Source organism: Pipra filicauda, unplaced genomic scaffold (genome assembly GCF_003945595.2).
Source record: "Pipra filicauda isolate LSUMZ 115617 unplaced genomic scaffold, ASM394559v2 scaffold103_size3290846_pilon, whole genome shotgun sequence".
NCBI lineage: Eukaryota > Metazoa > Chordata > Aves > Passeriformes > Pipridae > Pipra > Pipra filicauda.
The window spans coordinates 1412757-1440738 of NW_024103474.1; the positions used below are offsets into that span (position 1 = coordinate 1412757).

Below are 27982 nucleotides of genomic sequence, written 5' to 3' on the forward strand. Positions count from 1 at the left end.
TGCTGTGGGAACGGAGTCCAGCAGAGCGGGTCTGACTCACTGAAGTGCCCTGACCCACAGCCTGCAAGTGCAGGAGCTGGCAGGGGGGCAACTTAGGCAGGAGCAGTGACGTGGATATTTTGATGAGATGTCCCAGAAACACTCCTGTCCCCTGTGTTATCCCCTGTCCCATTCTTGTCCCTAAGTCACAGAGCTCTCCAAGGCAGCTGAGCTGCCCGCATAGGGACAGGCAGGGTCCTGAGCAGCTGAATGGCTCTAGAAGGAGTTTGGGTAAGTGGTGGAGACCTGGAAAGCTAAACCTTGCCAGTGCCTTTGTCTTTGGATGGTCCAAATCCTTCCCCAGCTGGGTGCTTGGACTGATGGTGAGTGCTGAGGAATGTGTGGAGTGCAGAGGGGCAGGGGGGTGATGCTTGGTCCCTGGGTTCCTCCCAAGGGCTTGAGGAGCAGGGGCAGGCCAGGCAAGGGAGGAACAGCACCTGAGGCACCAGCTTGTGGCTGTAGAGCTTGAGCTGGGGCTGGAACCCCTCTTACTGGGCTGGCAGTGAGCTGGGGGGTCTGAGGCCAGGGGAGCAGGTGCTGAGCTGTGCCCTGCCAGGTCTGCCAGGGTGCAGAGCAGGTCCTGCCTGCTCTGGCCGTGTCCTGCCTCTGCCTAGCCTGGATCTGACCATCCCTTGCCTGCATCTAGCCATGCCTTGCCTATGTCTTGCCTGGATCTGGTTGTGCCTCTGGCCGTGTTCTGCTTGTGTCCCGCCTGTGCTCTGGCTCAGTGTGGCCATCCCTTGCCTGGATCTGGCTGTGTCTTGCCTGTGTTCTGCCTTCTCTGGCCGTGTCCTGCCTGTTCCCTGCCTTCCCTGCCCGTATCCAGCCTCTGCCCTGCTCGGACCTGACCATTTGCCCCCGGCTTTACCCCAGCCCCACCGGTGCCCTGCCTGGCCCTGCCGGTGCCGGAGCGAGCGGAGGGCAAGCGAGGCGCCCCCGGGGTGCCGCTGCCCGCCGGGCCGGACCGGGGCCGGACCGGGGCGGGGGCCGGGGCCGGGCCGGGCAGGGGGCGGAGCGGCTCTGCTCGGCTGGGGCTGGCGGAGTGTCAGAGGCGGCGGCGGGAGGCGGCGGCAGCCGCAGCTCCGAGGCAGCCGCGGCACCGGCACCGGCTCCTGGCACATCCCCCAGGTAAGGGATGCGGTCCCACCCCGGCGCTCCTGTCCCCGTGGCCTCGGGCCCCCCCGTTCCCCGGCGGCGTTCCACCGCCTCCAGAGCTCCAGTGCCCGCGGCGAAGCGGCACCGCGACCGGCGATCCCCCGCAGCCGTCGGGGCCGCGGCACGGCGGGGCTCGGCGAACAGTGCCCGGTGCCGGGGCTCCCGGAGCCGCGGGAGGGGAGCGGAGCCCGGGCATCGGCACCGGCACCGGAGGGTCGGGCGTGCGGGCGGTCCGGGTGGCACCGGGGCCGCTCCCGCCGCTCCCCGCTGCCCGGCGCAAGACGCGAGGCTCTGGCAGAAGGTCTTGGGGGGTCCCCGTTCCCCGCCGTGCTCCGGCAGCGCCGAGCCCGCAGTAGGAACCCAGCGGGACCCGTCGCCGCAGCCCCCGGCCGAGGCCGCCCGCCGGCACCGGGGCAGGGAAGCGGGGTGACCGCCCGGCGCGGCGGGGACAGACCCCTCCGCCCCTGCTGTTCCCTCGGGTCTCCCCTCAGGGTGTCCGTGCGGGGGACAGCAGTGGCGTTGCGGGGGACTGTGTTTGTGCCGGGGCAGCCGGACCTCAGGGCGCGTTTGGGACGGGATGTGGGGCGGCCGCGGTGGCGGGGGGCGCCGGGGGAGTGCCCCGGGAAGGCGCCTCGGTCCCGCGGGGCACCGGGGCTGGCAGCCCGTGGGACAAGGGGGAGATGGGGGCTCCTGGTAGAGCTCGGCGATAGTGGGACCTCTGGGACCCCCGTGGGAGGTGACGTTCTCCCGGCGCTCCCGCAGCGCTGCCGCTCTCGCACACGTCCCAGTTCTCACCCACCCCCAGGGGCGCTGGTGGAGGGGTCAGAGCACCTGGCAGAGGATGGGAAGCTCTCAGGGCACGGAGGAATCACGGCCCCTTCTCACCCACCCCACTCGTGATGCGTTTGAGAGGGGAGGCTGCCCGCAGCCGGCAGGAGCTTCCCTCCGTACTGTGGCTGTAGGGATGGACTTGGCTCTGCCCTGCCTGGTGCTTCACCTCCCCAGATGTTCTACAGAGGTTCCCGCGGGCTGTCCCCCCGGCACTATGCCAGCCCAGCTGAGCAGCTGCGGGAATGGTGGCAGCCCTGCTCACGCATCCATCAGGCTAGGTGATGGTTTGCCCTTCAGAAGAGCTTGGCCTGAAGGTGCCTTTCATGTGGTAGGTCCTGCCAGCTGCCCCAGAAGAGCTGGACCACAAGGACCCGATCTGGTGCCACCAGACCCCTGTGTCAGGCTCAGCCTGGCAGCGATGGGCTCCATCAATTATCCATGTGCCTGTACCCTCTTTCCTGCTTTAGGAAACCCTGGGTCCCTTAAAAGCATTCACTGCCTGAAATAAGGCAGGGACTCTTGTTTGTCTGTTCCCCAAAGTCCTTCAAATTGATGGGTCAGGTAGTAGATGTCCTGAGTCGACTGGAGGCTTGTCACCAGCAGGCAGCACCCAGGGACAGGCACTTTGGGGTGTGGAGGAGGAGGTCTGCGTGTGTCTCATCACCCCACCCTGTTACATCCTGTGGCACACTGCTGCCCACATCCCCCTGGGCATCACCACCAGCAAGAGGGCTCCTCCAGCACAGTCATTACCTGTCCGGGAACAGCATGGGGGCATCGAGGGGTGCTCTGCTCCTGCTCAGGGAGAGAGGCCTCAGTACTGGCTGTGGGGAGCTGCAGGGAGGACCAGCACTCTCCAGCATCACCCTCCCACCCTGTGTGCCCCCGTGAGCTCTGCTGAGCTGCAGGTGAGCCCTGAGTCCCACTGTGGCACCGGCAGCTTCCCGTACCAGAGCAGCCTGAGGCTTCTGGGCTGCCAAGGGGTTTCCTTCTCCCATGGCCCCTGAAACATCAGCCCTTTGGGATTTCAGCAGTCAGCTTCAAATGGGAAACAAATCTCTCCCGATTTGGGAAAAGACAATGAATCTCTGAGGGGACTGAACCTCCTGCCAAAACAAGGCCTGTCTGCTGCAAAAGCCTTTGATTCCCCCGTGCCTCCGTGCTTTCTGCAGAGGGAGTCAGCAAACCTGGCTCTTACTTTTACTGAAATCTCTGAATTTAGTATACAGGGAAGGAAGGGGCGGTGGTGAAAGAACAGACTCTGAAGCACCACGACTGCCAGAGCCCTGCATGTCGCTGCGGGAGGAGGAAGCCAGTGACGAGTCCCTGCTCCAGCCCTGGTGCCACGGACAGCCCTGGGGGCAGCAGCAGGGCGGGTGGGCTCCATGGTTATGGGAAGGGGATTAAAATAGTGTGGGTGCTGGGTGCTGCAGGCATGGTGAGCTCGTGGCCAGCTGCTTTTGGCAGCGCTCTTGGCTGGAGGTTGGGAGCTGTCGGCACCCCTGATGCTGCTGCGTGGGTTGGGGGCTCAGCTTGGAGCTGGCTTTGGTTCTACCCGCCCAGCCTGGGCTCCCTGTGCCAGGTGATATCCCTGGCTCTTTCCCCCTCCTTGGTATTTTAGGGCTGGCAAGCTGCCCCCTGGCAGGCTGCTCTGCCCGGTGCTGTCAGAGGGGCTAGCTCTGTGCCCACCCCCGTGCCAGTTCATCCCTGGGAGTGCTGTGGGGAGACCGGTGCCTGCGCCCTTCCTTGTCCCCTGGGATCTCTGTCACTTGTGTATGTACTGGGGGTCCCATGTCACTGTGGGAACTATTGCACCTGTTCACCTCACCCTTCTGCCCTTGCCCACCTGTGCAGCACTGGCACTGCCCCTGGGGACGGTGCCTGTCTTGTCTTGCAGCCCACAGACCTAGTAGCTTTTCTTTTGCTTTTCCAGGTGCTGAGGGCTCTGCTGGGGTGGTACGACCCCTCTCTCAGTGACACCACGCCGCGCCACCCCCTGCCACCCAATGCCTGGGGACTGCCTTCCCTTGCCTTGAAGGGTGGCAGCAGGTGACACGGGGTGGCCCGGGTCCCCCAGCTGGTGCCAGCACACCCCATGGCGGTCCCCTTGGCCGCCTGGCTGTGGCTGATGCACCTGGCCACCTGCCTGGCTGCAGGGCATGGCATGGCTGGCAAGAAGGAGATCAGCATGGATGGGGACCTGGTGATTGGGGGCCTCTTCCCTGTCCACGAGAAAGGAGTGGGGAGCGAGGACTGCGGCAAGATCAATGAACACCGGGGCATCCAGCGCCTGGAGGCCATGCTCTTCGCCCTGGATGAGATCAACAAGGACAGGAGCATCCTGCCAGGGGTGAAGCTGGGCACCCACATCCTCGACACCTGCTCTAAGGATACCTACGCCCTGGAGCAGTCCCTGGACTTTGTCCGTGCTTCCCTTACTAGGGTGGACGGCTCTGAGCACATCTGCCCTGACGGCTCCTACGCTGTCCATGATGACGTGCCCACTGCCATCACTGGCGTCATCGGGGGCTCCTACAGTGACGTTTCCATCCAGGTACTGCCCAGGAAACCCAACTGCGGGAAACCTCCAACCTGCCATAAGCCATGGGAGCCAAGCCTGTCCCACATGGGGGTGGTGCATGGCACATGGCTCAGCTCCTCATCCTGGGATGATCTTGATACTTATATATATATATGCTGTGGCAGGCAGAGCAGCACTGTGCCCTCCACCACCCCAAAATCCAGCCTGAGAGGTGCAGCTGGCTGCAAGGGATATGCACATCTGAGGGGCTCAGCCATAGGGCTGCTTGACCAGGGCAGGGTGGACACAGGAGACCACTGCCTCCACATCCCCCATGATCCCATGGGAACAGGCACCTCAAGCCTTGGAACTGGCTGTCACCCTGGATGGGGTGCAGCTCAGTCCCCAAAACCACAGCTCTGTTGACCCAGGGGCCAGCTTCAGCAGGGAGAAGAGCATCCCTTGAGGATGCAGCAGCCAGCAGGCCCAGCTGAGTCCCGGGGGTGACCACTGAGCCATGTGCCCGCTGAGACCTAACAAGTCTCCAACATGTCTCCCAGTCCCTGGGGTCCCTGCATCCCCCAGCCACAGGACGAAGGAAGCTGGGGCTGGATGATGGAGGCAGCATCCTGGTCCATCCCACCTGGCCGTATGTCCCTTCCCTTGCTGGGGACCTGGTGTGTCCCCACAACAAGGGGCACTCTCCAGACCCTGGAAAGGCAGGTGGCAGCAGGGGCAGAGTGTGGGATGGCTGGGGAGCATGGGGGTCACTGGGGGGGCATGGCAGGCTGGCAGTTCCCACGTGTGGTGAGGACTGGCAGCAGCATTGCTGTGCTCAGGGACCTTATTGCCGTTAGGGGACTTTGTTGTCGAGATCATTTGTCCACGTTAATTAAGCTGTGTCTCTTGCCTGGGGAGCAGTGAGATGTGGGCAGGCTCCGCAGCCCAGCCAGCACACCCGAGCCCCCCTTGCTGCTCCCAGAGCCTGGGTTTTAACAGCCTCATTAGCAGGCTTTTTTTCCCCTTTGAAGCTAACGAGGGCTTCTGCCAAGGGCTGGAAGGTGCCAGTCCTGCTGGGGCTCCCAATATGCGATGCACAAGTGCCAGTCCCCTTATCCAGCTCTGCAGCATCGCCCAGACTGGGTGGGGGGCTCTGTCCCGGCCTCCAGCCCTCAGAACCATTCCCACCCTGTGCTATGGAGCTACCAGGCATCCTGGCTTTCTCCTTGCATGTCCCACAGGTCACCCACGGCAGAGTTTCTGCTTTTGCCACTAGTCTATTTGTCCCATCCACAGACCCAAATTTCAGAAGGGAGTTTTGAAATACCAAAAAAAAAAAAAAAAAAAAAAAATAAAAAAGAAAAAATGAGCATGTCTGAGGGCTCAGGCACTCTGTGAATGTGCCATCCACTCTTCTTCTCTGGTCCCTCCACAGACCAGGATGCTCCAGGTCAGGGTGGGTTGCTCATCAGCCCATAGTAGTGCTTGGGAGCAAAGTGCAACACTGGATGTTGGGCAGGGGTCCTCCAGTGGGAATGTCCCTTATTGGACCATATCTTCAGGCACTCACCTCTCCTCCTCCACTCAGGTGGCCAACCTGCTGAGGCTCTTCCAGATCCCACAGATCAGCTATGCCTCCACCAGCGCCAAGCTCAGTGACAAGTCCCGCTATGACTACTTCGCCCGCACCGTCCCGCCAGACTTCTACCAAGCCAAAGCCATGGCAGAGATCCTCCGCTTCTTCAACTGGACCTACGTCTCCACCGTGGCCTCGGAGGGTGACTATGGGGAGACGGGGATCGAGGCCTTTGAGCAAGAAGCCCGCATGCGAAACATCTGCATCGCTACCTCGGAGAAGGTGGGGCGCTCCATGAACAAGAAGACCTACGACGGGGTGGTCCGGGCTCTGCTGCAGAAGCCCAATGCCAGAGTGGTTGTGCTCTTCACTCGCAGTGAAGACGCCCGGGAGCTGCTGGCGGCTGCCCAGAGAGCCAATGTGTCCTTCATGTGGGTGGCCAGTGATGGGTGGGGAGCCCTGGAGAGCGTAGTGGCCGGGAGCGAAGCAGTGGCAGAGGGAGCCATCACCATCGAGTTGGCAGCCTACCCCATTAAGGAGTTTGCTGCCTATTTCCTTAACCTCCATCCCTACAATAACAGCCGAAATCCCTGGTTTCGGGAATTTTGGGAACAGAGGTTTAAGTGCAGCTTCCACACGCAGGACTGTAGCCGGTATTCCCTCAAGGCAGGCAAGTTTGAGCCGGAGTCCAAGATCACGTTTGTGATCAATGCTGTCTATGCCATGGCTCACTCTCTCCACAACATGCACCGGGCACTGTGCCCCAATGACACCAAGCTCTGTGATGCCATGAAGCCCGTCAATGGCAAGAGGTTCTACAAGGACTTTATTCTCAATGTCAATTTTGACGGTGAGTCCAAGGTGGAGATGGGGTTTGGCTGCCAAAGTGGAAAGAGATGGGTGGTGGGACAGGAAAGACAGAGACCCAAATTTGACCCAAGACCCTCCAATTCCTCCAGCCTGCCCACACCCAAGGACCTCTGTGCCATGGGCTGTGGTTGTCCCAGGCTGCCAACAGCCCACCATCATCCTTGGGCTTTGTGTCCCCAGTGGAGACATATGTGGAGAAGCTGGTGAACAATTCCATCCTGCTACAGCTGGATGGGACCCGCTCCACAAGGAACCCTTCCTTGGAGCGTTCGCTTGCAAGTATTGTGATTTATTCACATTTCAGGGATTAAAATGAAGGGATACCCTTGAGCAGGGACTCACATAGTTTGGGGCGAATTAAAAACATGTCCTCTATGACTTGGGCTGAGCCTGGCTATTCAGGTGTCAGTGAGCGCCATGCAGGGTGCACAATTCCCCTCCTTGCCCCTGCAGATCTGGCTGGGGCTGATGGGCTCTCAGGCAGGTGGGGAGGTAGTTCTCCACCTTTGCTTTCCTACTCCTAATGTGTACACAGGCAGCAAGGATGGGACTGAAGGCAAGAAACAGATTGGACATTAAACTGTGTCCATGGTGGGATGTAACCCTTTGAAGGAGCGCTGCCTCCAGGCTGGGAGCAAGTGTTCTCCTGCCTCATGGCAGTGACAATCTCCCCTTGTCCTCTCTCCAGCTCCGTTCAGGCCAGCAGACACGGAGAGTGTTGTTCGATTTGATCGCTATGGTGATGGGATCGGGCGCTACAACATCTTCAACTATCACCACGTGGACGGGCGGTATCGGTACCAGAAAGTGGGCTACTGGGCAGAGGGGCTCATCCTCGACACCAGCCTAATCCCGTGGGCTGAGGCCTCCATCCCTGTGTCCCAGTGCAGTGACCCCTGCAAAAAGAATGAAATCAAGAGCATGCAGCCCGGAGATATTTGCTGCTGGATCTGCATCCCCTGCCAGCCCTACGAGTACTTGCTGGATGAGTTCACCTGCATGGACTGTGGTCTTGGTTACTGGCCCAACGAGACCCTGAATGGCTGCTACGAGCTGCCCCAAGAGTACATCCGCTGGAAAGATGTCTGGGCCATTGGTCCCGTCACTATCTCTTGTCTGGGCTTTATCTCTACGCTCTTTGTTATCGGAGTCTTCGTGAAGAATAACGACACCCCCATTGTGAAGGCCTCCGGCCGGGAGCTGTGTTACATCCTCCTGACCGGGGTCCTCATGTGCTACAGCATGACCTTCATCTTCATCGCGAAGCCCTCCACCGAGGTGTGCACGCTCCGGCGCCTGGGGCTGGGCACGTCCTTCGCCGTCTGCTACTCGGCCCTCCTGACCAAAACGAACCGCATCGCCAGGATCTTCAGCGGGGTGAAGGAGGGGGTCCAGCGCCCCCGGTTCATAAGCCCCACGTCACAGGTGGTCATCTGCATGGCCCTCATCTCTTGCCAGCTCATCATCGTCATCATCTGGCTGCTGGTGGAGACCCCCGGGACAGGCAAGGAGACTGAGCCTGACAAGAGGTACATCGTCACCCTCAAGTGCAACAACCGCGACTCCAACATGCTCATTTCGCTCACCTACAATGTCCTCTTGATTGTCCTCTGCACGGTCTATGCCTTCAAGACACGGAAATGCCCTGAAAACTTCAACGAGGCCAAGTTCATTGGGTTCACCATGTACACGACCTGCATCATCTGGCTGGCCTTCCTGCCCATCTTCTATGTGACCTCCAGCGACTACCGTGTAAGAGCTTGAGCTCTGGGGGGCTCTAATAGGGCTTGATCTAAGTGGTCCTGGAGATTTGGGCCCCGTGGGGTTTGTGATTTGGAGATTTGTGGGCCTGGGGAAGGGTCTTCATCCATACACCTCTGCACTGACGGTCACCTCTGCACTGGGGCATTCGGGACCAGGTGAAAGATCTTGAAAGGCTGTGGCTGAGGGGGTAATGAGTCCTGGAGAGAGGACCCACTCCCTTCTGCCTTGCTAGGGTGAGGATGGAAAATGGCCCTGAGACCTCCAGAGAGCCCCTCAGCCTGATCATGGAGGAGTGATGTGTCATCCTTCAGCCTTGTGACATGAAAGCATGAGTCACTGGCCCATCCAGATATCTCACCCCAGGGCATGAAGGCCAACCCCAGGGCCAGCATGGTCCCTGGGGAGCTGGACAATGCCAGGGACTAGAGAGCACAGGATGCATCCTGCAGCACCTCAGGCTCCCTGGCAGGGCAACCAAACATGTTTCTGACAGGCCTTGAGGACTCGATGGGGGCAGATACAGCCGTGGGCTTCCAGAAAGGATCTGCATCCTCCAGAGGGAGTGGGCACTGGGGTGGGGGGTTCTGGGCTCTGCCCCCAGGCACTGTACCAAAGCAGCATGTTGGCAGGGCTGGGATGCTGCTCAGGGTGTACCTGCTTTGCAGGGGTGACATGATCCCAAAAGGGCATTCCCCATGGGTCTGACAGAGGGATGTGTTGTGGTATGGGGTGGGATGTCCCTGCAGGGTGGAGTCCGTGCCCAGTGGGGCTGGCCAGTGCCACTGGGGCTTCATCCTGCCGTCCTTGGGGCAGACGGCTCGTGGGTGGAGCACCTGATGCCCCCCACTCTGTCTCCAGGTCCAGACCACCACCATGTGCATCTCAGTGAGCCTCAGCGGCACCGTGGTCCTCGGCTGCCTCTTCACCCCCAAGCTCCACATCATACTCTTCCAGCCGCAGAAGAATGTGGCCAGTCACCGCGTGGGCACCGCTCGGTTCAGCGTGGCAGCTGCCAGCTCCAGCCAGTCCCAAGGTGAGCACAGTGAGGCTGGGGAAGGGCTGGGGGGGCAGCATCCCCTTCCTGGTGGGGGTGTGTGTGGGAGTACCCCAGCATGGGCTCCTGAAGGAAAGTGGGGGGTGGGGTAGGGCCTGATGGGAAGTGGGGAGGATGAAGGATGCTGTGTCCCCAGCAGCTCATCCCTGTCCCTTGTCCCAGTGCCTCATCTCCCAGGACAGCACAGCTGCCAGAGGGGTACTGCTCCTGGGGGCATGTCATTGCTCTGAGGGAACATGGCCATCCCCCAGCACTCTCCGCCTCAGCCCCAGGGGGACATAGCCACTCCAGGCACCCTCCACCCCAGCCCAGGGGATTCAGCTGCCCCCAAGTGCCTGTCACCATCCCAGGAACCCTCCACTCCACCCCCAGGGGCTATGGCCACCCCTGGGCACCTTTCATCAGCCAGAGGGTGAAATGGTCACATTGGGTACCCATAGCCCACTGCAGTGGGGTGCTCTGAGGTGCTGCTGCCAGACCCCAACCCACCCCTGACTGCTGCCTTCCTGGCCAGGCTCAGCCTCGCAGTACGTGCCCACGGTGTGCAATGGTCGTGAGGTGGTGGACTCCACGACGTCGTCCTTGTGAAGGATGGGGGGGCCAGGCTGTGGTGCTGCCACACGGCACCTCCCCAGGGAGAGCAGTGCCCACAGCATGGCCCGACCGGGTGCCGAATGCAGCCGGGAGGCTCAGCCCCTGCCCCAGCACGAGCTACACATCCCACCTGTCAGGTCATGGTACGTGTCACCCTTCCCTTGCACCGAGCCACGTTACATGTCCTCTGCACCCTGCACTGAGCCATGGTGAACATCCCCAACCCCTGCACTGAGCCGTGGTGAACATCCCCAACCCCTGCACTGAGCCACGGCGCATGTCCCTCTGCGTCACCTGCACTGAGCCATTGTGCTCCCCCACCCCCTGCACTGAGCCATGGTGAATGTCCCTGTCCCTTGCACTGAGCCGTAGTGCACATTGCACGGACCTTGCACCGAGCTGTGGTGTGTGACCCCCATTCCCTACACCGCCTGTGGCACAAATACCCCCTTCCTGTCCCTTGCACTGAGCCCTGGTGCACAACGTGACTCCCTCTCTCGCAAAGCCACATTCCAACTCCCACTTTTCTTGTGCCAATCCACGCTGCACCTCCTGCTCCCTCCACGCTGGCACACACTGCCCACCACGCTTTCCCTGTCACCCCGTGCCAAGCCGTGCTCCACGTCACACTTTTCCTGGCGCTTCGTAGTTTCACTTTTCCTCCTGGTTTGGCCCCAGCAGAGCTGCCGAGTGGCCGGGCTGGGCCCAAGCCCCCCATCGCTCCCCTCCCTGTGCGTGGCACTTCTCACCCCTTTATGGGAGACGGGGCAGGAGCAGGGGCAGATGAATTCCCGCTGGCCCCCAGCCCTGGCAGATCCCAGAGGGGCCGTTGGAGGCTCAGGGCGAGTAACGGGATCCAGGTATTTGAGCCCAACCACGTTTTTAAGAGTAGATATTTTTCTGTGAGCAAGAATGTGATTTTTTTTTTTTTTTGTAATTTATGTAAATAAAGTCGTTTTGGTGGTTTGCTTTTTTTACAAAATGGACTGTTCCAGAGCTCAGGTCCGGCCGAACCTGAGGGAAGGGGACAGACCCTCGCAGAGGGCAGAGCCACATCACAACACGGGGGCCAGCAAGGCTGTGTGACACCCCCTACTCACATCCTGCCAGCCCCAGGGAGGTGGCTGCACCAAGGATGCATCAAGGTGCAGCTCCAGGGACAGAATGACCTGCTTCACGACCCGGGGGTTAGGAGCTGCCAGGAGATTCAGGGCCAGAGGCCGTGGTTCTCTGTTTAAGGGGGATGATGCAGATGCTGTTTTTGGCTTCTTTGATTCTCCACCACCGTCCAAGCCTGTGGATGAGAGAGATGAGGGTCACACTCCAGCAAGCACCAGAGGAAAGGGGGCTGCACCCCCAGGCAGTGCCAGGGAGGAGGGTCAGTACCGGTGCTCCTGCCCGATGCCAGCCACCAGGAAGTCACCAGATGACGAGAACTTGAGGCTGTTGACAAAGCCCACCTGGAGGGGACAGGGCAGGGTGAAGGGAGAGGGCAGGTTAAGGGGATCCCATAGCCTCCTCCTGCTGTCCAGGGAGGGGAGCCCCTGCAGTGAGACCCTCCAGCCCAGCTCCAGCATTCCCAACCTGCCCATCAATCCATACCAAGGGGATGTCCCAGAGGTGCTCCAGCTTCCGAAATCCCTCACCACACTTCCAGAGCTTCACGCTGGCACTGTGGGATCCTGGGACAGAGAAAGGAGATTGTCACGCACCCCAACCCAGGGATGGGAGGAGGACCTCCCCCACACCCTCAAAGCGGCTGCCACACACCTGTAGCCAGGAGGTCACTGTTGCGCAGGGCGGCCACCGCTGAGATCCAGTAGGGCTGCTCCAGGCCCTGGGCATCCTGCATGCCGTGCGCCTGCCGAGCCAGCGCCAGAGGTTTCTTCTTTGTCAGCCCCCAGAGGGCTAAAGACCTGACGGGGACGTGAGGGGTGAGGGGGCTGAGGGGGCGCCCTGCCCACCCTTGGCACTGCCCCAGCCCCGTGCTCACCCGTCATCGGCGCCGGACACCATGTGCTCCTCATTGATGAGCTGAATACAGTCAATGGAGCCCCTGTGAAGAGAAGGGGTAACTGTCAGCAGTTACAAGTGTGCTTTGGGATCCTGTTCAGGAGATGTGGGCTCGCCAGGGTATCAGCATCCCCAGGGTGCTCCCTGAGATGCTTGGCAGCCACACACCACTGTCCCAGCTGGGCATGCCTGCCCACAGCCTCCTCTCCCACCCCAGACCTACTGGTGCCCAGAAAACACGAGCTGTGTCTCCTCAGGGATTTTCCAGAGCCGCACGGTGCCATCCCGTCCCCCCGCCGTCACACAGCACTCCCGGCTCAGGCTGTCCAGCCCCGTGATGACATCCTGGTGCCCGAATCTGGGGGAGGAGATGGCAAAGAGACGTGGCAAGCATGGCCCTCTGCCCCCTCACCTTGCCTCCCCCAGGGATGCTGGCACACCCTTTGGCAGGGTCAGTGGGATCCCCCCCGGCCTTACAGGGTCTCCACATAGGCGTTCTCTGCCACGTTCCAGACTTTGACGCAGCGGTCATGGGAAGCGCTGTACAGCTGGTGTGTCCCCTTGCGGAAGGACAGGCCCTGCAGACAGACGGATGGACAGGGCACAGCAGTGAGGGAGGGGCACCAGGGAGGATGGGGCTGCCCAGCCCCACAGGCACCACGCCTGATGCCCCTGACTCACCGAGACAGCGTCACGGTGCCCTGTGAAGATGTGCAGGCGCTTGCAGGTGGCTGTGTCCCAGATCATGATCAACTTGTTCCTGTCTCCTGTGGCCTGGCAGACAGCAGGGGATGCCCAAGACCCGCCTCTCAGAGACCCACAGCCCACCCCAGCCTCCACTCCCATGCCAGCCTCCATTCCCACCCCATACGCTTTCGGGTGATCCCAGGGACCCATCCTTAAATCTGTAGCGGATAGGGGCTGCTTTAACCGGGCAAGGCACATCTGGCCACGAGACACAGGGAGGAGATGCAGTCCCCATGGCCACCTCTCTGTCCCCTGTCCCCATACCAGGTACTTGCCATCCGATGAGATGGCCATGCAGAGGATGTGGGATGCGTGTCCCATGTGCCGCTCCTCCGTGCCCTTCTTCCCTCCGGGCACCACGCACAGCCTCTTCCCGCTGTCCACCTCCCCTGCGGGAAAGGTACGGCCACCATCACCCTCTGGGAGCCTCCCACCACTCCCAAAAGTGCTAATGAGCCTCCCACGAAGCCCAGAACCATTCCCAAAAGTGCCAACGAGCCTCCTACAGATCCCAAAACAATGCACATTCCTGGAGCAGCCAAGGGCTAAGTCACCACCACAGGTACCCACAGCCCTGATGCTGCAGGGTCCCCTGCAGAACAGCCAGTTGCAGCCTCAGGTGAACACTTGCATTTGATGAGGGAGCCATCCTTGGATGCAGAAAAGATGAACTTGTCATCAGGAGAGATGACCAGGCAGGTGACAGGCAGCTGGTGTCCTCGCAGCACACGGATGCTGGCTGGATCCGGAGGCTGCACCTGCAGGGAGAGTGGGATGTGAGCTGGGCTGCCCCGGCCCCTTCCCCAGGCTTGGGAGTACCCCAGCATGGCACCGTGGGCAGGAGAAGGGCCGTGGGGTGCTGGCCATGCCCGAGTGTCCCCCAAAGCTGGCACTTATGATCTGGCACCGGGCACTTACATCTTTGGCGACCAGGCGCTGCAGCCGGCCCTTCTGCTCGAGCTGGGGGAGAAGTGGGAGGCTCAGCGGAGGCGGCCCCAGCCCCGGTCGCGCGGGAGGGGCACAGAGCCCACCACCGGGACCGCGGGGCCGCGCCCGCCCCCCCGCTCACCACGTCCTCCTTCAGTCGGTCGCCGATGAGATCCGCCGGCTGGGTTTCCTCCTCCTCCTCCTCCGCCCGTTCCTCCTCTGCGGTGGGACAGTGCGTGAGAGCCGGGCCCAGCGCCCGGGCCGCCCCGCTGGGGCACCGGGGCCAGGCGGGACTCACCGAGCTGGCGGAGCTCCTCCAGGTACTGCTTGGCCAGGCGCAGCTTCTTCTCCTGCGGCGTCTCCTCCACCTCCTCCTCCGCCGCCGCCGCCTCTCGCCGCCGCCGCCCCAACGACAGGCTGCGGGGACACGTGTGCGTGAGCATCCCCCCGGCACCGACACCCTCCCGGTACCGGCACCCACTCCAGTACCGGCACCTCCCTGGCGCAACTCTTACCTCTCCGTCTCGGAGTCGCTGGACACCTCCTCGTCGGCGGGCCGGCCGGCCGCCGCCCGCGGTCTCCCCTGGGCGTTCGGGACCTGCGGGACCGGGCGGATCAACACAGGAACGGGCGCGGCGAAACGCGCGACGGCGGCCACCCCGCCTGGACAGCCCCTCCTCGCCCCCCTCCCTCCCTCCTTCCCCGTGCCGGCCCTCACCGCCGGGCGCGGCCGCCGCCGTCCCGCGGCCCCGCGCGGGGCCTTGGCCCTCCTGCCGCTCGCCGCCGCCGCCGCCATGCTGCCGGGACACGTGGGGCCGCCTGCCGCCCGCCGGCACCGGGCCCCGCCCCCGGCAGCGCCCATTGGCTGCAGGCGGCCGGGCCCCGCCTCCCATTGGCCCTCCTTGTCTTGGAATCGCCTTCCCGCCCCGCCCCCCCGCCCGGGCGGAGGCGGTGCTGTCACTCAGCGGTGAGGCCCCGCCCCCTCTGAGATAGGCCACGCTCTTAGCCCCGCCCATGCCGAGATAAGCCCCGCCGCGCGTGTCGGGGACCCGCACCCCGAGCCCGGTTGTCACACCCCTAGCCCTCCCTCCTCTGCCCCCCATGGCTTCTCGGGCCCTGCCCCGCAGCCCCCGTCGCAGCTGGTGGCCCCCAGACCTAGAGTCGCGATGGCGGTGACAGGGAATGGGTGGCTGCTTCCCAAATCATGGTCACCTTCTGCCTCTCAGGGACCCTCAGCCAGGGGGGCACGGCCTCTGGTCCCGTCCCATGTTCTTTAGGGGGTCTCAGGGACCCGTCCTTGGCTGTGCCGGGGTAGTGCCTCTCTGTCTGGGACAAGTGATGCTCTAAAGAGCTAAAATCTGTTTTGGGGTATAAACTTTATTTTACACAATCAGCTTTTCTCCTTGGCACTAGTGGAGGCAGGGAAGGACAGCGGGAATGTCCTGCACTGGTCTCTGTAAGGCGACAGGCTTAGGAAGGGAGAAGCTGTCTGGCTGCTCTCTGGAGGATTCTGGCTGAGGTCTCTTCTCTCCTGTCAGATTTCGGGAAGAGCAGATACCCCAACCTGCAGAGCATCCTAGGGCTCAGACTGCTGCTTTCTTGTGCCCCAGCAGAGTCCTCGCTGGAGAAGCTTACTGAGCAGCAGAGATGCCACAGCCACCACCATCAGGGACACAGTGGCAGTGCTCAGAGCCTGTCCCAGCCCGTGCAGGTAGATGCACCAGCTGGGGAGTGATGATATTCCCAGGCTCAGCACCTCAGGACATACGAGGGGAGCCAATCTCTCTGGCTGGAAGCCTGTCGGGGCTACAGAGTTTTGGCCTTGGTGGCCCCAGGCTGCTGCGGAGCTGTTGTCCAGGCTGAGGCTGCAGGAACCCATGCCAGGGGCGGTCTGGAGGCAGATAGATGGGCAAGGACTCACCACCCCATCTATCCAGGCAGCAGGAGCAGAAAGGCAGCAGTGGGCAGGGAGGGGGTCTCTGCCTGGGGACTCAGCAAGCTGGACCTCAGGGGGACACATCTGAAGGGTCCAGTGCCAGCACTGCACTACCCAAAGGACCTACCAGGTGGGGAATCCCACCTTGGCCATGCTCTTGTCCTGGTCGTGCAGGTGAAGGAGCAGTGGTAGCAGCAGTGCAGGGCTGTCCCGCACCTCCTTTTTCATCAGCTTCATCTCACCCATGAGGCCCATCACCACTCGGAAGAGACGGATGGAGAGCTCCCCCACGGTGTCCGACTCCTTGGGGAGGAGGGAAGGAGGACCTCAGGCAGCTCTGCTCCAGAAGGAAGCGGAGCTGCGGCACTGCAGGTCTGCCATGGGGTCCTTGGGGCTGGCGGCTGGAGAGGAAGGCTCTGCGGAGGGCCGGGTGGCTAAGGGTGGGTGTGCCGCCGTCCTGCCACGGCCAAGGCTGGGTGAGCGGCTGCGGGGAATTCGGGATCGGGGCACGGGCGGTGCGTCCTCCGGCCGCCCGGGGGCGCGCGGGGCGGGGCGGGGCGGGCGGGGCGCGGGAAGTGACGGCGGCGGCGGGGCCGGAGAGCGGTACGGGCGGGACCGGGCGGGACCGGGGCACGGCGGGAGGGGGAACGGGACGGGGCAGGGGCCCGGGGGCGGGGCAGTGGTGGGCGTGTGGTGGGTCAGTGTTGGGGTCTGTGATGAGACCAGTGATGGGGCAGTGGTCTGGTCAGTAGTGGGATCAACGATGGGCCAGCGGTGGGACAGTAATGGGGTCAATAATGTGTCAGTGATGGTCAGTGCTGGGTGATGGGGTCAGTGATGGGTCAGAGATGGGGTCAGTGCTGGGGTCAGCGATGGATCAGTGGTGGGTCAGTGATGGTCAGCGATGGTGGTCAGTGGTGGGGTGGGTACCGTGTGTTCAGGACGTGCAGCCATGAGGTGGGGGCAGCGATCAGCTGGGTGAAGCAGTTTCTATTTGTGCACCATGTGTGGGTGCCGAGTCGTTTGGAGCGATGGGGGGATGCAGGCAGGATGGGTGTCCTGTGTCAGGGTCCAGGGTGGGGAAGTGGGGTTGCCGCGGGGCCCTGGACAGACGTGTCATTCACACCAGGGAAGCAGAACCAGGCTCTGTGGTTGGTCATGAGCCTGGGCTGCTTCCTGCCGTGCTGCTGCGCAGGCACCGAGGGCGCAGGAGCCGGCAGAGCGGGCAGGGTGAGTGTGAGCAGGGTGACTGTGGGCAGGTTAAGTGTGGACAGGGTGAGTGTGAGCAGGGGGAGAGTGAACAGGGTGAGAGTGAGCAGGGGGAGAGCGAGCAGGGTAAGCACAGGGAAGGTGGGTGCAGGCAGAGTGAGTGGCAGGCAGGTGCTGTTGGGGTCCTGGTGTGGGTTTGCTGGGTGGATAGAAGAAAACCATCACCCACTGAGGGTGCCAGTGGGGTCTTGGGGTGCTGTCTGGCCTCTGAAGGTGTCATTGCAGGCTGAGCTGGGAGTCAGGGATCTTGGAGCTAGGGGGGCTACTGGGGGGCACCCTGAGGGTGTGGGAGGGCAAGCCCAAGCTCTCCCCACCCCCCAGAGGGGAAGTGGAGCAGTTTGCTCAACCCCATTCTATAAACGGGTGTGGCGGTTCCTCCTGCCTTTTGCCTGCGGCTTCTCCTTCGCAATGGGAACGGCCACCGGGCTGGGAGAGGGATCCCCACCACATGGTGGTTGTGACCCCTCAGAGGCTGTCAGGGCCCCCTGGAAACCCCATGCTGGGGACACATGTAATGAGCTGGCTGGTCTGACAGGTGCCCAGGTGGCAGGAGCTAGTGGCAGAGCTGGGGAGGGGGCAAGGCCAGCACTGTGCCTCCTGCCCCTCTGCTGGTTTGGCAGTGCCAGACCTGCCTGCAAGTCTCAAGGCACAGATTCCTGGAGCTGGCACCACGTGGCACTTCCCTGCCACTGTTGTTTGACCTTGGACCTGCCGCTAATCCCTATGAACTCATCTGTCTGCACTGCTGGGGAACTGTGCCCGCACTGGGGCCAGTGCTGGGCTGGGGGGGACACACACGATCTGTCCCCCACTGCCTCTAAACTGTGGCCTGCTTGGTTTCCTGTTAGTGAGAAGAATGGGCTCGGTGTCAGAGGAGCTCAGCTTGGTCCCCCTGCACCAGAGGCCGGAGCTGCTGGAAGCCTGTGCCGAGCTGCTGCGCGAGGAGTGGGGGAAGAGCCGGGCGTCGCGGCTCCACACGCTCCAGCGCTCCTCGGACTCCTTTCCCATCTGCCTGCTGCTGCTGCGAAGCCGGGGCCCCACCGAGATCCCTGGCCCCCGGGAGGGTCCCTGCCAGCTGGTGGGCCATGTCCGACTCTCCCGCGTGGTCGGCCGTCCCCGTGACCTCTACGTGGAGAGCGTGGTGGTGGCCCGGGCGCTGCGGGGCCAGGGCTATGGGCGGCGGCTGATGGAGGCCACTGAGCGGTGGGCCCGGGCCCAGGGGTTTGGCTGCCTGCACCTCACCACCCACGACAAGCAGCATTTCTATGCCCACCTGGGCTACGTCCTGGGTGAGCCGGTGCAGAGCGTGGCCTTCCTCAGCCCTGCCATATCCTCCGAGGTGCTGCGGCTCTTCTCTGCCCCTCCTGGTGCTGCCATCACCATCAGGCCAAGGGTACCCTCTGCCCCCCCGCCTCCCCTCCCACCCCTCACTGTCCCACCACCACCCCCTCCACCGACTGTGATCTGGGCGAGGGGTGTCCTGGCTGAGAACAGCAAGCAGAGCCTCCTGAAAACCCCCCACCGCGACGCCAAAGGGCTCCCCATCTTCTGGATGAAGAAGGACATCTGAGGGGCTGGGGCCCCAAGACGGTGATTAAAAGCAGTGCAGGCAGGAGCTGCCTGCTGTGGCGCTGCCTGACTGCCTGCCATTCTTCAGGGCTGGCACCAGCTCCCCCAGCCTCCCTGGTTCACCCTGGCCCCATTGCTGGGTGGGTCCTCACACCCTGCCCTGCCTGGGCACACTGATTCCGCTCCCACCTGGCTCCCGGCTCGCCTGGCCATGGCTCTGGGACCACCAGTGTGGCAGGGAGCCAGATCCAGTCTAGGCTGTGGGGCTGGGACTGATCCCAGGAGTGCCACCCAGTCCCAGCAGTGTCTCCTCCACTCAGGGGATTCACTGAAGGGCAGCTGGGGCTGATGGTGTGTGGTGGTCTCCAGCATGGCCACTGCTCTTGCCACTGAGCAGCCATGGGTAAACCAAGGCACACGATGGCTGGAGGGGCACCAGGGGGAGTATGGCATGGCAGTGGGGCTGCAGAGTCGGGTCCCTGAGCTGCATGGCGAGGGGGGCAGGTGGCCAAGCCCCCCCACCCCGAGGCAGCCGTCGTCAGTGAGAGCTAGAGGCATGGCAGCGGGAAGGTCAGGGAGAGCGTCCGGCCTCGCGCCGGGGGATTAGCACTGCCCTTGCTGCATCACGCGGCCCCCGGGCCCGTCCGCCGTCTAATCCCCTTGTCCCGGGCAGCTGGCCAGCACTGGGCAGGGGCACCAGCCCCCTCTGGTTCTGCCTGGTCTATGAGGGACCCAGCTGTGCCTTTGGCTCCACCATGCCTCTTGTGGGGCTTGGTCCCTCAGTAGGGCACCCAGCTGGGCAAGGTGCTGTGGTGAAATGGGGAGGAGGGGGTCATGGTGCCCCCACTACAGGCAGGATCGGAAGCCAGCAGGAAAATGGAAGCGCAGGGGTCTGTGGCTTGCAGTGCCACTCCAGAGCTGTGCCATGGCTGTGCTGGTGGCAGGCAGGGGCTCGACCCCAGCGTGCAGCAGGCAGAGGTGCCCACTGCCAGTGCTGAGGCAGGAGGGGTCTGAAACCCTCAAGTTTACCAAGTCCTGTGGGGTGGGCAGCACGTGCTTGCGGGGCACCTGGCACCTGTGGTTGATCCTAGCCTGCCGCATGCCAGGGTGGCAGTGCCAGCATGGCTGGGGTGCCTGCTGTGCCCCACAGCCTCACCCCCACTGCTTTCTTTTCCCTGCAGGGTGCTGGCCCCGCAGGCAGCCAGTGAGGGGGGATGGTGCTGGTGCTGGTGCTGTGGGTGTGCCTGGCACTGGGCACCACCAGCGGGGAGAGCCCAGCACCTGAGCCCCTGTCAGGCGGCCAGCCCTTTGCCGTAGTGTGGAACGTCCCCACTGGGCGCTGCCAGTGCCGCTTCGGTGTGGCGCTGCCTCTCAGTGACTATGGCATCGTGGAGAACCAGGACGGCTGCTTCATGGGCCAGAACATCACCATCTTCTACAAGAACAAGTTTGGGCTGTACCCCTACCTGTCACGGCAGGGTGTCCCCCACAATGGGGGCATCCCCCAGCGCGTCCCCCTTGGCTCCCACTTCGCCAGGGTGGCTGAGGACATCCGCCTCCTCCTGCGCCCTGCTTTCCGTGGCTTGGCCGTGGTGGACTGGGAGGAGTGGAGGCCCCTCTGGGCCCAAAATTGGGGGACCAAAAAGATATACCGGGCAGCCTCGAAGCAGTGGGTGCGGGACCGGCATGGCACCCTGCCGGCACAGCGGCTGCTCCGGTTGGCCCAGCAGGAGTTTGAGCAGGCGGCAGAGGCTCTGATGGAAGAGACGCTTCTGCTGGGCCAGACCCTGCGCCCAAGAGGGCTTTGGGGTTTCTACCGCTTCCCTGACTGCCTCAATGGAAACTGGGCCAAGGTAGCCAACTACACCGGGCAGTGCCAGCCGGCAGAGGTGCAGCGCAACAACCGGCTGGGCTGGCTCTGGGCCGCCTCTTCGGCCCTCTACCCCAGCATCTACCTGCCACCGGCACTACCACCTGCCCTGCGACGCCGCTATGTCCACCACCGGCTGCGTGAGGCCCTGCGTGTGGCCGCCTTCGGGGCCCACGGCCTCCTGCCCGTGATTGCCTATTCCCGCCTCTCCTTCCGCCGCTCACCCCAGTTCCTGGAGCTGGTAAGCACTGTGGGGCCGGAGTTGGTATTGTGTGTGCCAGGGGGTTCTGCGTGGCACAGGGACACAGCCTGTGCCTCCCCAGCCCGGTCATGTTTCTGTTCCTGGCAGGCTGACCTGGTGCACACCATTGGGGAGAGTGCAGCGCTGGGAGCAGCTGGACTCGTGCTCTGGGGAGACATGTCCTATTCCCGCTCAGCTGTGAGTATGGCCCCGCACTGCACTGGAGCCGGCACATGGTGGGCAGCAGGAGGTGGCATGGGACATACAGGATGGCCACATCCCTGATGCCTGGGGAGGGGTGACCAGAGGGTCTCCGGTTCCAGGGTGGGTTCTCACTGGTGCTTCCTCCCCAGGAGAGCTGTGCCAGCCTGCGCCACTACCTCGTGTCCACCCTGGGCCCCTACGTGGCCAATGTGACGGCGGCGGCCCGAGAGTGCAGCTACAGGAAGTGCCACGGACACGGGCGCTGCGTGCGCCAGCAGCCCCGTGACCTGGGCAGCCTCCTGCACCTCGGACCCAGTGCCAGCCCACCGGCTGCCTTCCGCTGCCACTGCTACCGTGGCTGGGCAGGCGAACACTGTGCGCAGCGGGTTCGGCCTGGCCCTGCCGCCTCCTGCCTGGTGCCCATCCACACTCACAGCCTTTATGGGCATAAGGACCTCCCGCCCTCCGATACCTGCCCACCACAGGGCACGTGGGGCTGGTGACCCAGGCTGGGGACCACCACGGTCCCCTACCCTGGCAGCACTGCTGCTGGCACTTAACGGTCTCATTAACTTAAATAAATCCTCCTGGCAGAGCTGGCATGGTCCTTGTGGGCAAAGCTGGGGTGGGGGGGCTTTGTGGTGCCCCCAGGCTGGGCACAATTGGCATTGCTACTGAGAGATGGCACAGACCCCAGTTTGGCTCTGGATGGGTCCAGTGGGGCCTCAGTTTCCCTGCATGGACTCTGCCCTGATCCCCTGGTGAGCTGGCAGCCCCTTTACCCTGGGAAAGGGTATGGGGCACTGCCACAACCTGCTGTCCCTTTGCCACACTGGCACTGTGCTGCTGGCAGCCCTGTCCACGCCACCAGGCCCCCCTCCCCACAGCTATTTTTATCCCCCCCCAACTGTGTTTCTCACTATCCTATTTTAAGCAGCGCAGTTGGCGCACTGGCAACCCAGTGCCCAGCTCCCAGGGGCCCCGCACCACCTCACTGCCCACTCACACTGCCCGGGCGCAGGGTAGAGGGAGCCATGCCCAGGGAGGCTGCAGAAGGTACACTGGGAGCGGGCTGGGGGCTGGTGGGGGCCCTGGCACCCCAGGGGGGACTGGGTGGCATGGGACTGTGGGGTTGGGATAGAAGCAGTGGCCAGATGGTGCCTTCTGCCAGGGGGACTGTGGGCAGAGATGCCTGCCCAGGGAAGAAGAGGGTCCTGGAGGGCTGCAGGTGCAGGGCAGCAGGGTTTGGGGAGGGGGCAGGCAGCTGGCTGGCACAGCCCCCTGCACCAAACCTATGCAACCAGCTCTGTCCCCCAGCTGGGGGGAAGCAGATGCAGGGGTGATGGGGATACCCACGGGCCAGCCCCCGGCCAAAGGCAGGGCCCTGGGGAGGGTCTGAGGGGACCTGGGTACCAGCTGAGGCTCCCCAGCCCTGATGCCCACCAACCTGCAGGGTGACTCACAGTCTGGACAGCAGCAGCATGGCGCCACACTGCCCTGCGACACACCACTGACCCCGGGAGGGATTGGGAATGGGCACAGTGCCAGCCTGCCCCGCTCTGACACGGGCACAGCACGTGGGCCCTGCCCACTGCTCAAAAATGTGCAAACACCTAGAAAAGAACCCTTTCCCTCAACCTCATGCTTGCTTCCTGAAATGGTGCTGGAGCCATGCCTACTTCCAAAAAGCTCCCTCACTCCCATGAGGGATGTGCCCACTTGGGCAGTGGGCACCAGGTCCCCCTGGCACAGCACACATCCCACATCTCCATCTGTGCATCTCCAAGCAATGCCTGAGCACGGTGCCTGCAGGGCAAGCTGAGCCACACCACCGGCTGGCACTGCCCTGGCCCTGCCCACTGCCTCCCAGCTGGCCCTGGGAGCCCCAGCCAGCCCCAAAGTGCCCGGGCTATCGGGACCAGGGGGTGGCACATTCCTGCCCCCAAGCCAGGGCCAGATTCCAGTCCCACTAACGAGGCTCCGGGAGGCTCTGGAATCGTGGCCACCAGGTGCCTGCCTGCTAAGTGCTCCGATGACAGCGTCAGGGCCGGGGGGCACAGCCAGCGCTTGCCTGCCGCGCCTGCAGGGCTGTGCCAAGGGAACACCGGCCTTGGCTGCCCGCCCCACCACAGCACTGGGCTGCCAAGGTTGGGATCCCCCCCCGGAGGGGTCTGGTCCCACAGGGGTGCCTGGGGCAGGGAGGGGTTGTGGGCAGGGCACACGCTGACCCTTTGCCTCTGCTCCAGCAGACAGCATGGGAAGGGTTGAGGGTGCTGCGCCAGCAGAGCCCGGGGACCCTGACAGCAGTGAGCCGGGAGCCATCAGCCTGTGCCCCGTGGAGTCCATCAGCGACCTGCACTTGGCCTCGGGCGGGCAGAAGGGCACAGAGGGTGAGAACGCTGGGGGGTGGTCCTGCCAGCCCTGGCTGTGCTTGTGACGGGGTTCTGACCTCTTCTCTCCCCTGCCTGCAGGCAACGGCCCGGCTCCCTCCAGCAGCCTGCGCCGGCCTCCACCTCGGCCCGTGTCCCCTGTGTCCCCAGTGCTACTGCCCACCCTGCGCCCCGTGCCCCCTGCCAGCCCCTGCCCCTGCCTCGGCCCTGGCCACCCCCTGCTGCTGGCTCTGCTGGTGCTCCTGGCACTGGCGAGCCTGGTCCTGGCCACGCTGGCCATCTACCTGAGTGGTATGTGACACTGGGCAGGGCGGGGGGCTAGGGTGCTGCAGGGGAGCCTGTCCCCAACATGTCCCCATCCTCTCCCTGCAGTCCTGCAGAGCCAGTCCGTGCGGGCGCTGGCCCAGTGGCTGGAGAGCCAGGAGGATGCCGTGCACCAGCTGCGGGCAGCCAGCAGGCAGCTCTGGGCTCGCCTCAACGCCAGCACCCAGCCCGGCGGGCACCGCTGAGCTGCTCCCAGCCCCACCACGGGCTCCAGGCCACCACGGGAAGGGGCAGCGAAGGGCAGGAGGGGGCAACGGGCAGCCTTACCTGCTCAGACCTGGCAGCATTGCCTCTCGGGGCACAGGGGCAATCCTGGCTCCCGCCCCAGGCTGCGAGAGAAAGGGACAGGGCTGTAAGGACCGGCACCCGCCTCTGTGACAGCCCTTCCTCTTAACAAGGCAGAAGACACCCTCCAATTAGCCTTTTAATTACCTCTTACAATCAAAGTCTTAGAAAATCACCATGATAGATACATTCCCGGAGTGGCAGGCACTGCCAGCTGGCACAGCCCCATGCCTGCCTGGGCAGTTGCCCCCCCGTAATTAATTTCCCCCAAGATTACTATTTCATATAAAGCATTTGGCTGAAAAAAGGGCTAAGAGTGAGCAGCTGGCTGGGCTGAGCAAGGCCTGCCACCCTACACTGCTCTGCCACCACCCCTGGTGCCAGGCTGGCTGTGGAGGCAGGGGCTGTGCCCAGCGTGGCAAGTGAAAGCGAATGCTCCTGCCACAGGCACAGACACCAGGCCAGCTGCCCCACAGCCTCGCACAGCTCTGCCCTCTCAATCACCCCTCAGGCTGTGCCAGGCCATCCTGGTGTCCCCACAGGACTGGGGACATGAGCCTTGCCTCTAAAAGGGGCTGCAGGAGCTCTGGTGAAAGCCACTTCCCACTGTGCCACACAGAGCCTCAGCCGCAGAGCAGGCACACAGCAGACACGCCACCACCTCCCCCTGCTCTTCTTTTATCCTTCCTTTCTTTGGTTAAAAAAATAAAAGAGGGGGCAGCCCCCAGTGGGGCAGCTCCAGGCATTAAATACTCTGCTGTACATGAATAAAAGCCCAAAGGCCAGGGGCACCTGCCCCTCACAGTGCTGGGTCTGCAGTCCAGGTGGGCTGGGGGCTCTGCCCCCCTCTGCCCATCACAGCACATCCGCCCGCTTGTCCCGCACACGGCTCCGGGCTTTCGTGCGGGCTTTGAAGGCGGCCGAGTTGTAGAGGTGCTGGAAGGAGAGGGAAGAAGAGATGGGTTAGGGATGCTCCATCAGCGCCCACTAGATTCAATCAGCGGCACAGGAGGGGACTGTGGGCATAAATCTGGGAGGTGGAACACACCTTCTCAAAGCGGGAGACCTTGCTGGCTTTTAAAGCAGCTGCATCCAGCACCAAGGGGGGCCCGAGGCCGAAGATCTCCCGTAGCAGTTCGTTGTTCTGCAGAAGCAGGGGCATGTCAGCACCCACCAGCACCAGCCCGGCACTCCCTGGTGGGTCTGCCCAGCCCCTACCTGGAGGTGGTGGCGGATGCCAGAGCCCAGCACCTCTTTAAAGGCTTGGTAGGTCCGCTGGCGTGCCCAGCTGTCCAGGTACATGCACTCCAGGCCAAATCGGATGGTCTCCTCCTGGTACTCCCCACTCTGAACAGAGAGAGGGGCATCAGCAATAACCCAGGTACCAGCCCTACGTATCCCTGGCTCTCCATGGAGGGGAATCACCAGGCAGCTGGGCAGCAGCCATACAGCGAGGGGCTCGGCAGGGAAGGGCACCACCAGCCTCCAGCACCTCAATGAAACGCAGGATGTCCCGGAAGATGGATCGCTGCTTCCGTCGGTCTGTCTTGGCTCGGTACTTGTTGCTCTCAGTAGCCAGGACCTTGAGCTGGGCACACAAGAGCTCTGTATCTTGGTGGCACAAGTCCTCCTGCCAAAAAGCAGGGGATTTGGAGGGATGTGGCTCCAGGCACTGCCACCATGGCCATGACAGGGCAGGGGGATCACCCAGGCCAGACCCTCTGCCTGGACACCTTCTGGTGACTCCAGTCAGTGCCAGCTCAGCCAGGGCACGGGCAGGGTGCTGCTGCCTGCAGCTCCCTCCCACCTGGCTACTGCCCACCCACTGTTGTACCTCCAGGTCCTGGGCCAACTCAAACACCAGTGCGATGGTTTCCCCGGCCAGGATGCGCAGGGCGACGCTGCTGCTGGACAGCAGTGGGGGCAGCTGCAGCCAGCGACTGGGACAGAGAGGCAGGAGGACAGTCAGGGACTCTCTACTCCACAGCTGGCTACCCCACACCAGCCTCCACTCACCCCACACCCCACTCACTTGTCCAAAATGCTCCTGAGGTGGGAGGGGGGGCAGATGGTCAGGAGCAGGGACCATGACTGGAGCGCGCTGCAGTGCAGAGGCCCGTGCTGGGCAGGTGCTGAGCCTGCCTCACCTGTGCTGGGGGGGCTGAAGACCCCCTCCAAGCAGGACAGGCACGAAATCAGGTCCTGGAGGGGAGAAACTCACCAGTCAGACCACAGCTGACATGAAGATGCCATAGTGAGCTGTGCACTGGGGACTGAAGGGGACCCACCGTGCCCAGGGGCACCAGGAACTCCCTGAGACAGCAGAGACTCCTCCACCCAGAACACCCCATCTCTGCAAGGCAGGCCTCCCCCCAGCTCAGCTCCACACTGCCCAGGGAAGGGGCCTGGGCTGTCACTGATGTCCCTGTACCCCTACCCCAGCTCAGCTCCAGGCTGCCCTGGCATCGTGGGCTGAGGGCAGGTGGCACAGCAGCCCTGGGTGCCCTCCTGCAGGGGTATGGGCGACACTCAGGCGCAGTTACCTCGAGGTCAGCAGCAGCAATGTAGCAGCACATGCCCAGGGCCATGGCACACTGGTGAGAGGAGTGAGAAAGGGCAGTCAGAGAAGGCAGTGCCAGGACAGATCCAGCACCCAACCAAAGAGAAGCCAGGCAGTGGTGCCTCTGCCTTGCCCCCCTGCTCTGTACAACACCCAATCCCATCACCTTCCGGCAACTGCAGGGGCCCCAAAGGCTCTCCCCAGCACCGAGGTGTCCCCAGGAGGAAAGGGGCCGGGCCTTACGCTCTGCCGGGCGCTGGGGCTGGCCGTGCTGTCTGTCAGGACGCTGACGAGCAGGGGCTTCAGGCTGCGGAACACCTCTTCTCCCTCCGGGCCGGAGCCCATCTGGAGGCAGAGGAGGGTGAGGACGGTGCCCGCCAGCGCCTGTTCGTCCCCTTTACCTGTGGGCAGCACGAGAGACCTCCCTCAGACCCGGGTCACCAGCCCCGCCGCCCGCAGCCCGCCCGCGCCCTGACCTTTCTTGAGACACTTCTCCAGCGAGTCGGTGAGCGTGAGGCGGCGCTCCAGCAGGAACTCGGACAGGGTTTTGGAGGACAAGGCCAGGCGCAGGCTCTGCAGTGCCGCCTGCCGCGTCTTGGCGCTACGAGAGATCGCGGGACGTCACAGTCCGGGGTGTCCCGGGACATGGCACGTCCCTGCCCCCGGCTGGCAGCGCTGGCAGGGATGGGCAGCGCGCCAGGAGCGCCCACGGCAGGTGGCAGCCGCTCCTCACCTCTTGTCCAGGAGGTTGTCCATGTGCTCCTTCAGCCGGTCCTCTGCCTCCTCCTCCTGGCCTTGTTCACTCGCCGCCTCGCTCCCTGCCCGGGCGGCACCACGTGAAGGCGGGGAGCCCGCGGGTGGGGGACACCGCCACCCACGTGGGGACACCAGGGGGGTCCGCGGGGCTCACCTGGTCCCTCCTCGGCTGGGCTGGCGCCCTCGCTGGCGCTGCTGCAGTGGCTCAGCACCTCGCTGCCGGCCTCCTCCTCGCTGCCGGGCGAGCCCGCCCGGGCGCTGCCGGGGCCGCCTGCGGAGGTGCGGGACAGACACGTGTCAGACCGGCCGCGTCACCCGTGTCACAAATGTCACACCTGTCACACGTGTCCCCGGCCCTCCCTCCCGGCTCCCCCCACTCACGGCGCGCAGCGCGGCGGGACCGCGGCATGGCCGGCGCGCGCGGAGCCCACGCCCCTCCCCCGACGGGAGGCCCCGCCCCTGGGCCCGCCCCCCGCGCGGCCCCCTG

General features: G+C 63.5%; 6 protein-coding genes across 7 annotated transcripts; 4 read left to right on the plus strand and 2 right to left on the minus strand.

The window, feature by feature from the left end:
- The first annotated feature begins 1097 nt into the window (after positions 1-1097).
- Positions 1098-11380, plus strand: GRM2 (glutamate metabotropic receptor 2). The gene is made up of 6 exons (XM_027729561.2): positions 1098-1167; positions 3959-4579; positions 6135-6972; positions 7681-8744; positions 9615-9789; positions 10325-11380. Exons 2-6 carry the CDS (start codon positions 4121-4123, stop codon positions 10396-10398), a joined length of 2610 nt encoding a protein of 869 aa, XP_027585362.1. The 5' UTR covers positions 1098-1167; positions 3959-4120; the 3' UTR covers positions 10399-11380.
- Positions 11310-14887, minus strand: RRP9 (ribosomal RNA processing 9, U3 small nucleolar RNA binding protein). The gene is made up of 15 exons (XM_027726623.2): positions 14810-14887; positions 14607-14689; positions 14390-14508; positions 14234-14310; positions 14083-14124; positions 13796-13922; positions 13429-13553; positions 13099-13191; positions 12895-12995; positions 12641-12775; positions 12398-12460; positions 12175-12320; positions 12007-12086; positions 11791-11864; positions 11310-11698 (listed from the first exon to the last, which is right to left on the minus strand). The coding sequence occupies exons 1-15, from the start codon at positions 14885-14887 to the stop codon at positions 11593-11595; spliced, it is 1449 nt and encodes a 482-aa protein (XP_027582424.2). The 3' UTR covers positions 11310-11592.
- Positions 14888-16612: 1725 nt separating this feature from the next.
- On the plus strand, positions 16613-18891 carry NAA80 (N-alpha-acetyltransferase 80, NatH catalytic subunit). Of its 2 annotated transcripts, none has more exons than XM_039378814.1 (2): positions 16613-16630; positions 18145-18891. In XM_039378814.1, exon 2 carries the CDS (start codon positions 18153-18155, stop codon positions 18864-18866), a length of 714 nt encoding a protein of 237 aa, XP_039234748.1. In that variant the 5' UTR covers positions 16613-16630; positions 18145-18152; the 3' UTR covers positions 18867-18891. The 2 variants fall into 2 exon arrangements, with proteins under 2 accessions (XP_039234748.1, XP_027585252.1); XM_027729451.2 differs by lacking the exon at positions 16613-16630 and adding an exon at positions 16755-17257.
- A 1167-nt stretch (positions 18892-20058) lies between these two features.
- HYAL3 (hyaluronidase 3) lies at positions 20059-21775 on the plus strand. Its single transcript, XM_027729429.2, has 3 exons — positions 20059-20976; positions 21085-21174; positions 21330-21775. Exons 1-3 carry the CDS (start codon positions 20080-20082, stop codon positions 21681-21683), a joined length of 1341 nt encoding a protein of 446 aa, XP_027585230.1. The 5' UTR covers positions 20059-20079; the 3' UTR covers positions 21684-21775.
- A 1-nt stretch (position 21776) lies between these two features.
- On the plus strand, positions 21777-24317 carry LSMEM2 (leucine rich single-pass membrane protein 2). The gene is made up of 4 exons (XM_027729465.2): positions 21777-22236; positions 23430-23570; positions 23652-23861; positions 23943-24317. Exons 1-4 carry the CDS (start codon positions 22215-22217, stop codon positions 24077-24079), a joined length of 510 nt encoding a protein of 169 aa, XP_027585266.1. The 5' UTR covers positions 21777-22214; the 3' UTR covers positions 24080-24317.
- IFRD2 (interferon related developmental regulator 2) lies at positions 24306-27904 on the minus strand. Its single transcript, XM_027726609.2, has 12 exons — positions 27877-27904; positions 27650-27766; positions 27473-27557; positions 27216-27340; positions 26983-27140; positions 26723-26773; positions 26212-26381; positions 26014-26119; positions 25672-25809; positions 25398-25526; positions 25228-25323; positions 24306-25115 (listed from the first exon to the last, which is right to left on the minus strand). The coding sequence occupies exons 1-12, from the start codon at positions 27902-27904 to the stop codon at positions 25035-25037; spliced, it is 1284 nt and encodes a 427-aa protein (XP_027582410.1). The 3' UTR covers positions 24306-25034.
- Positions 27905-27982: the final 78 nt, after the last annotated feature.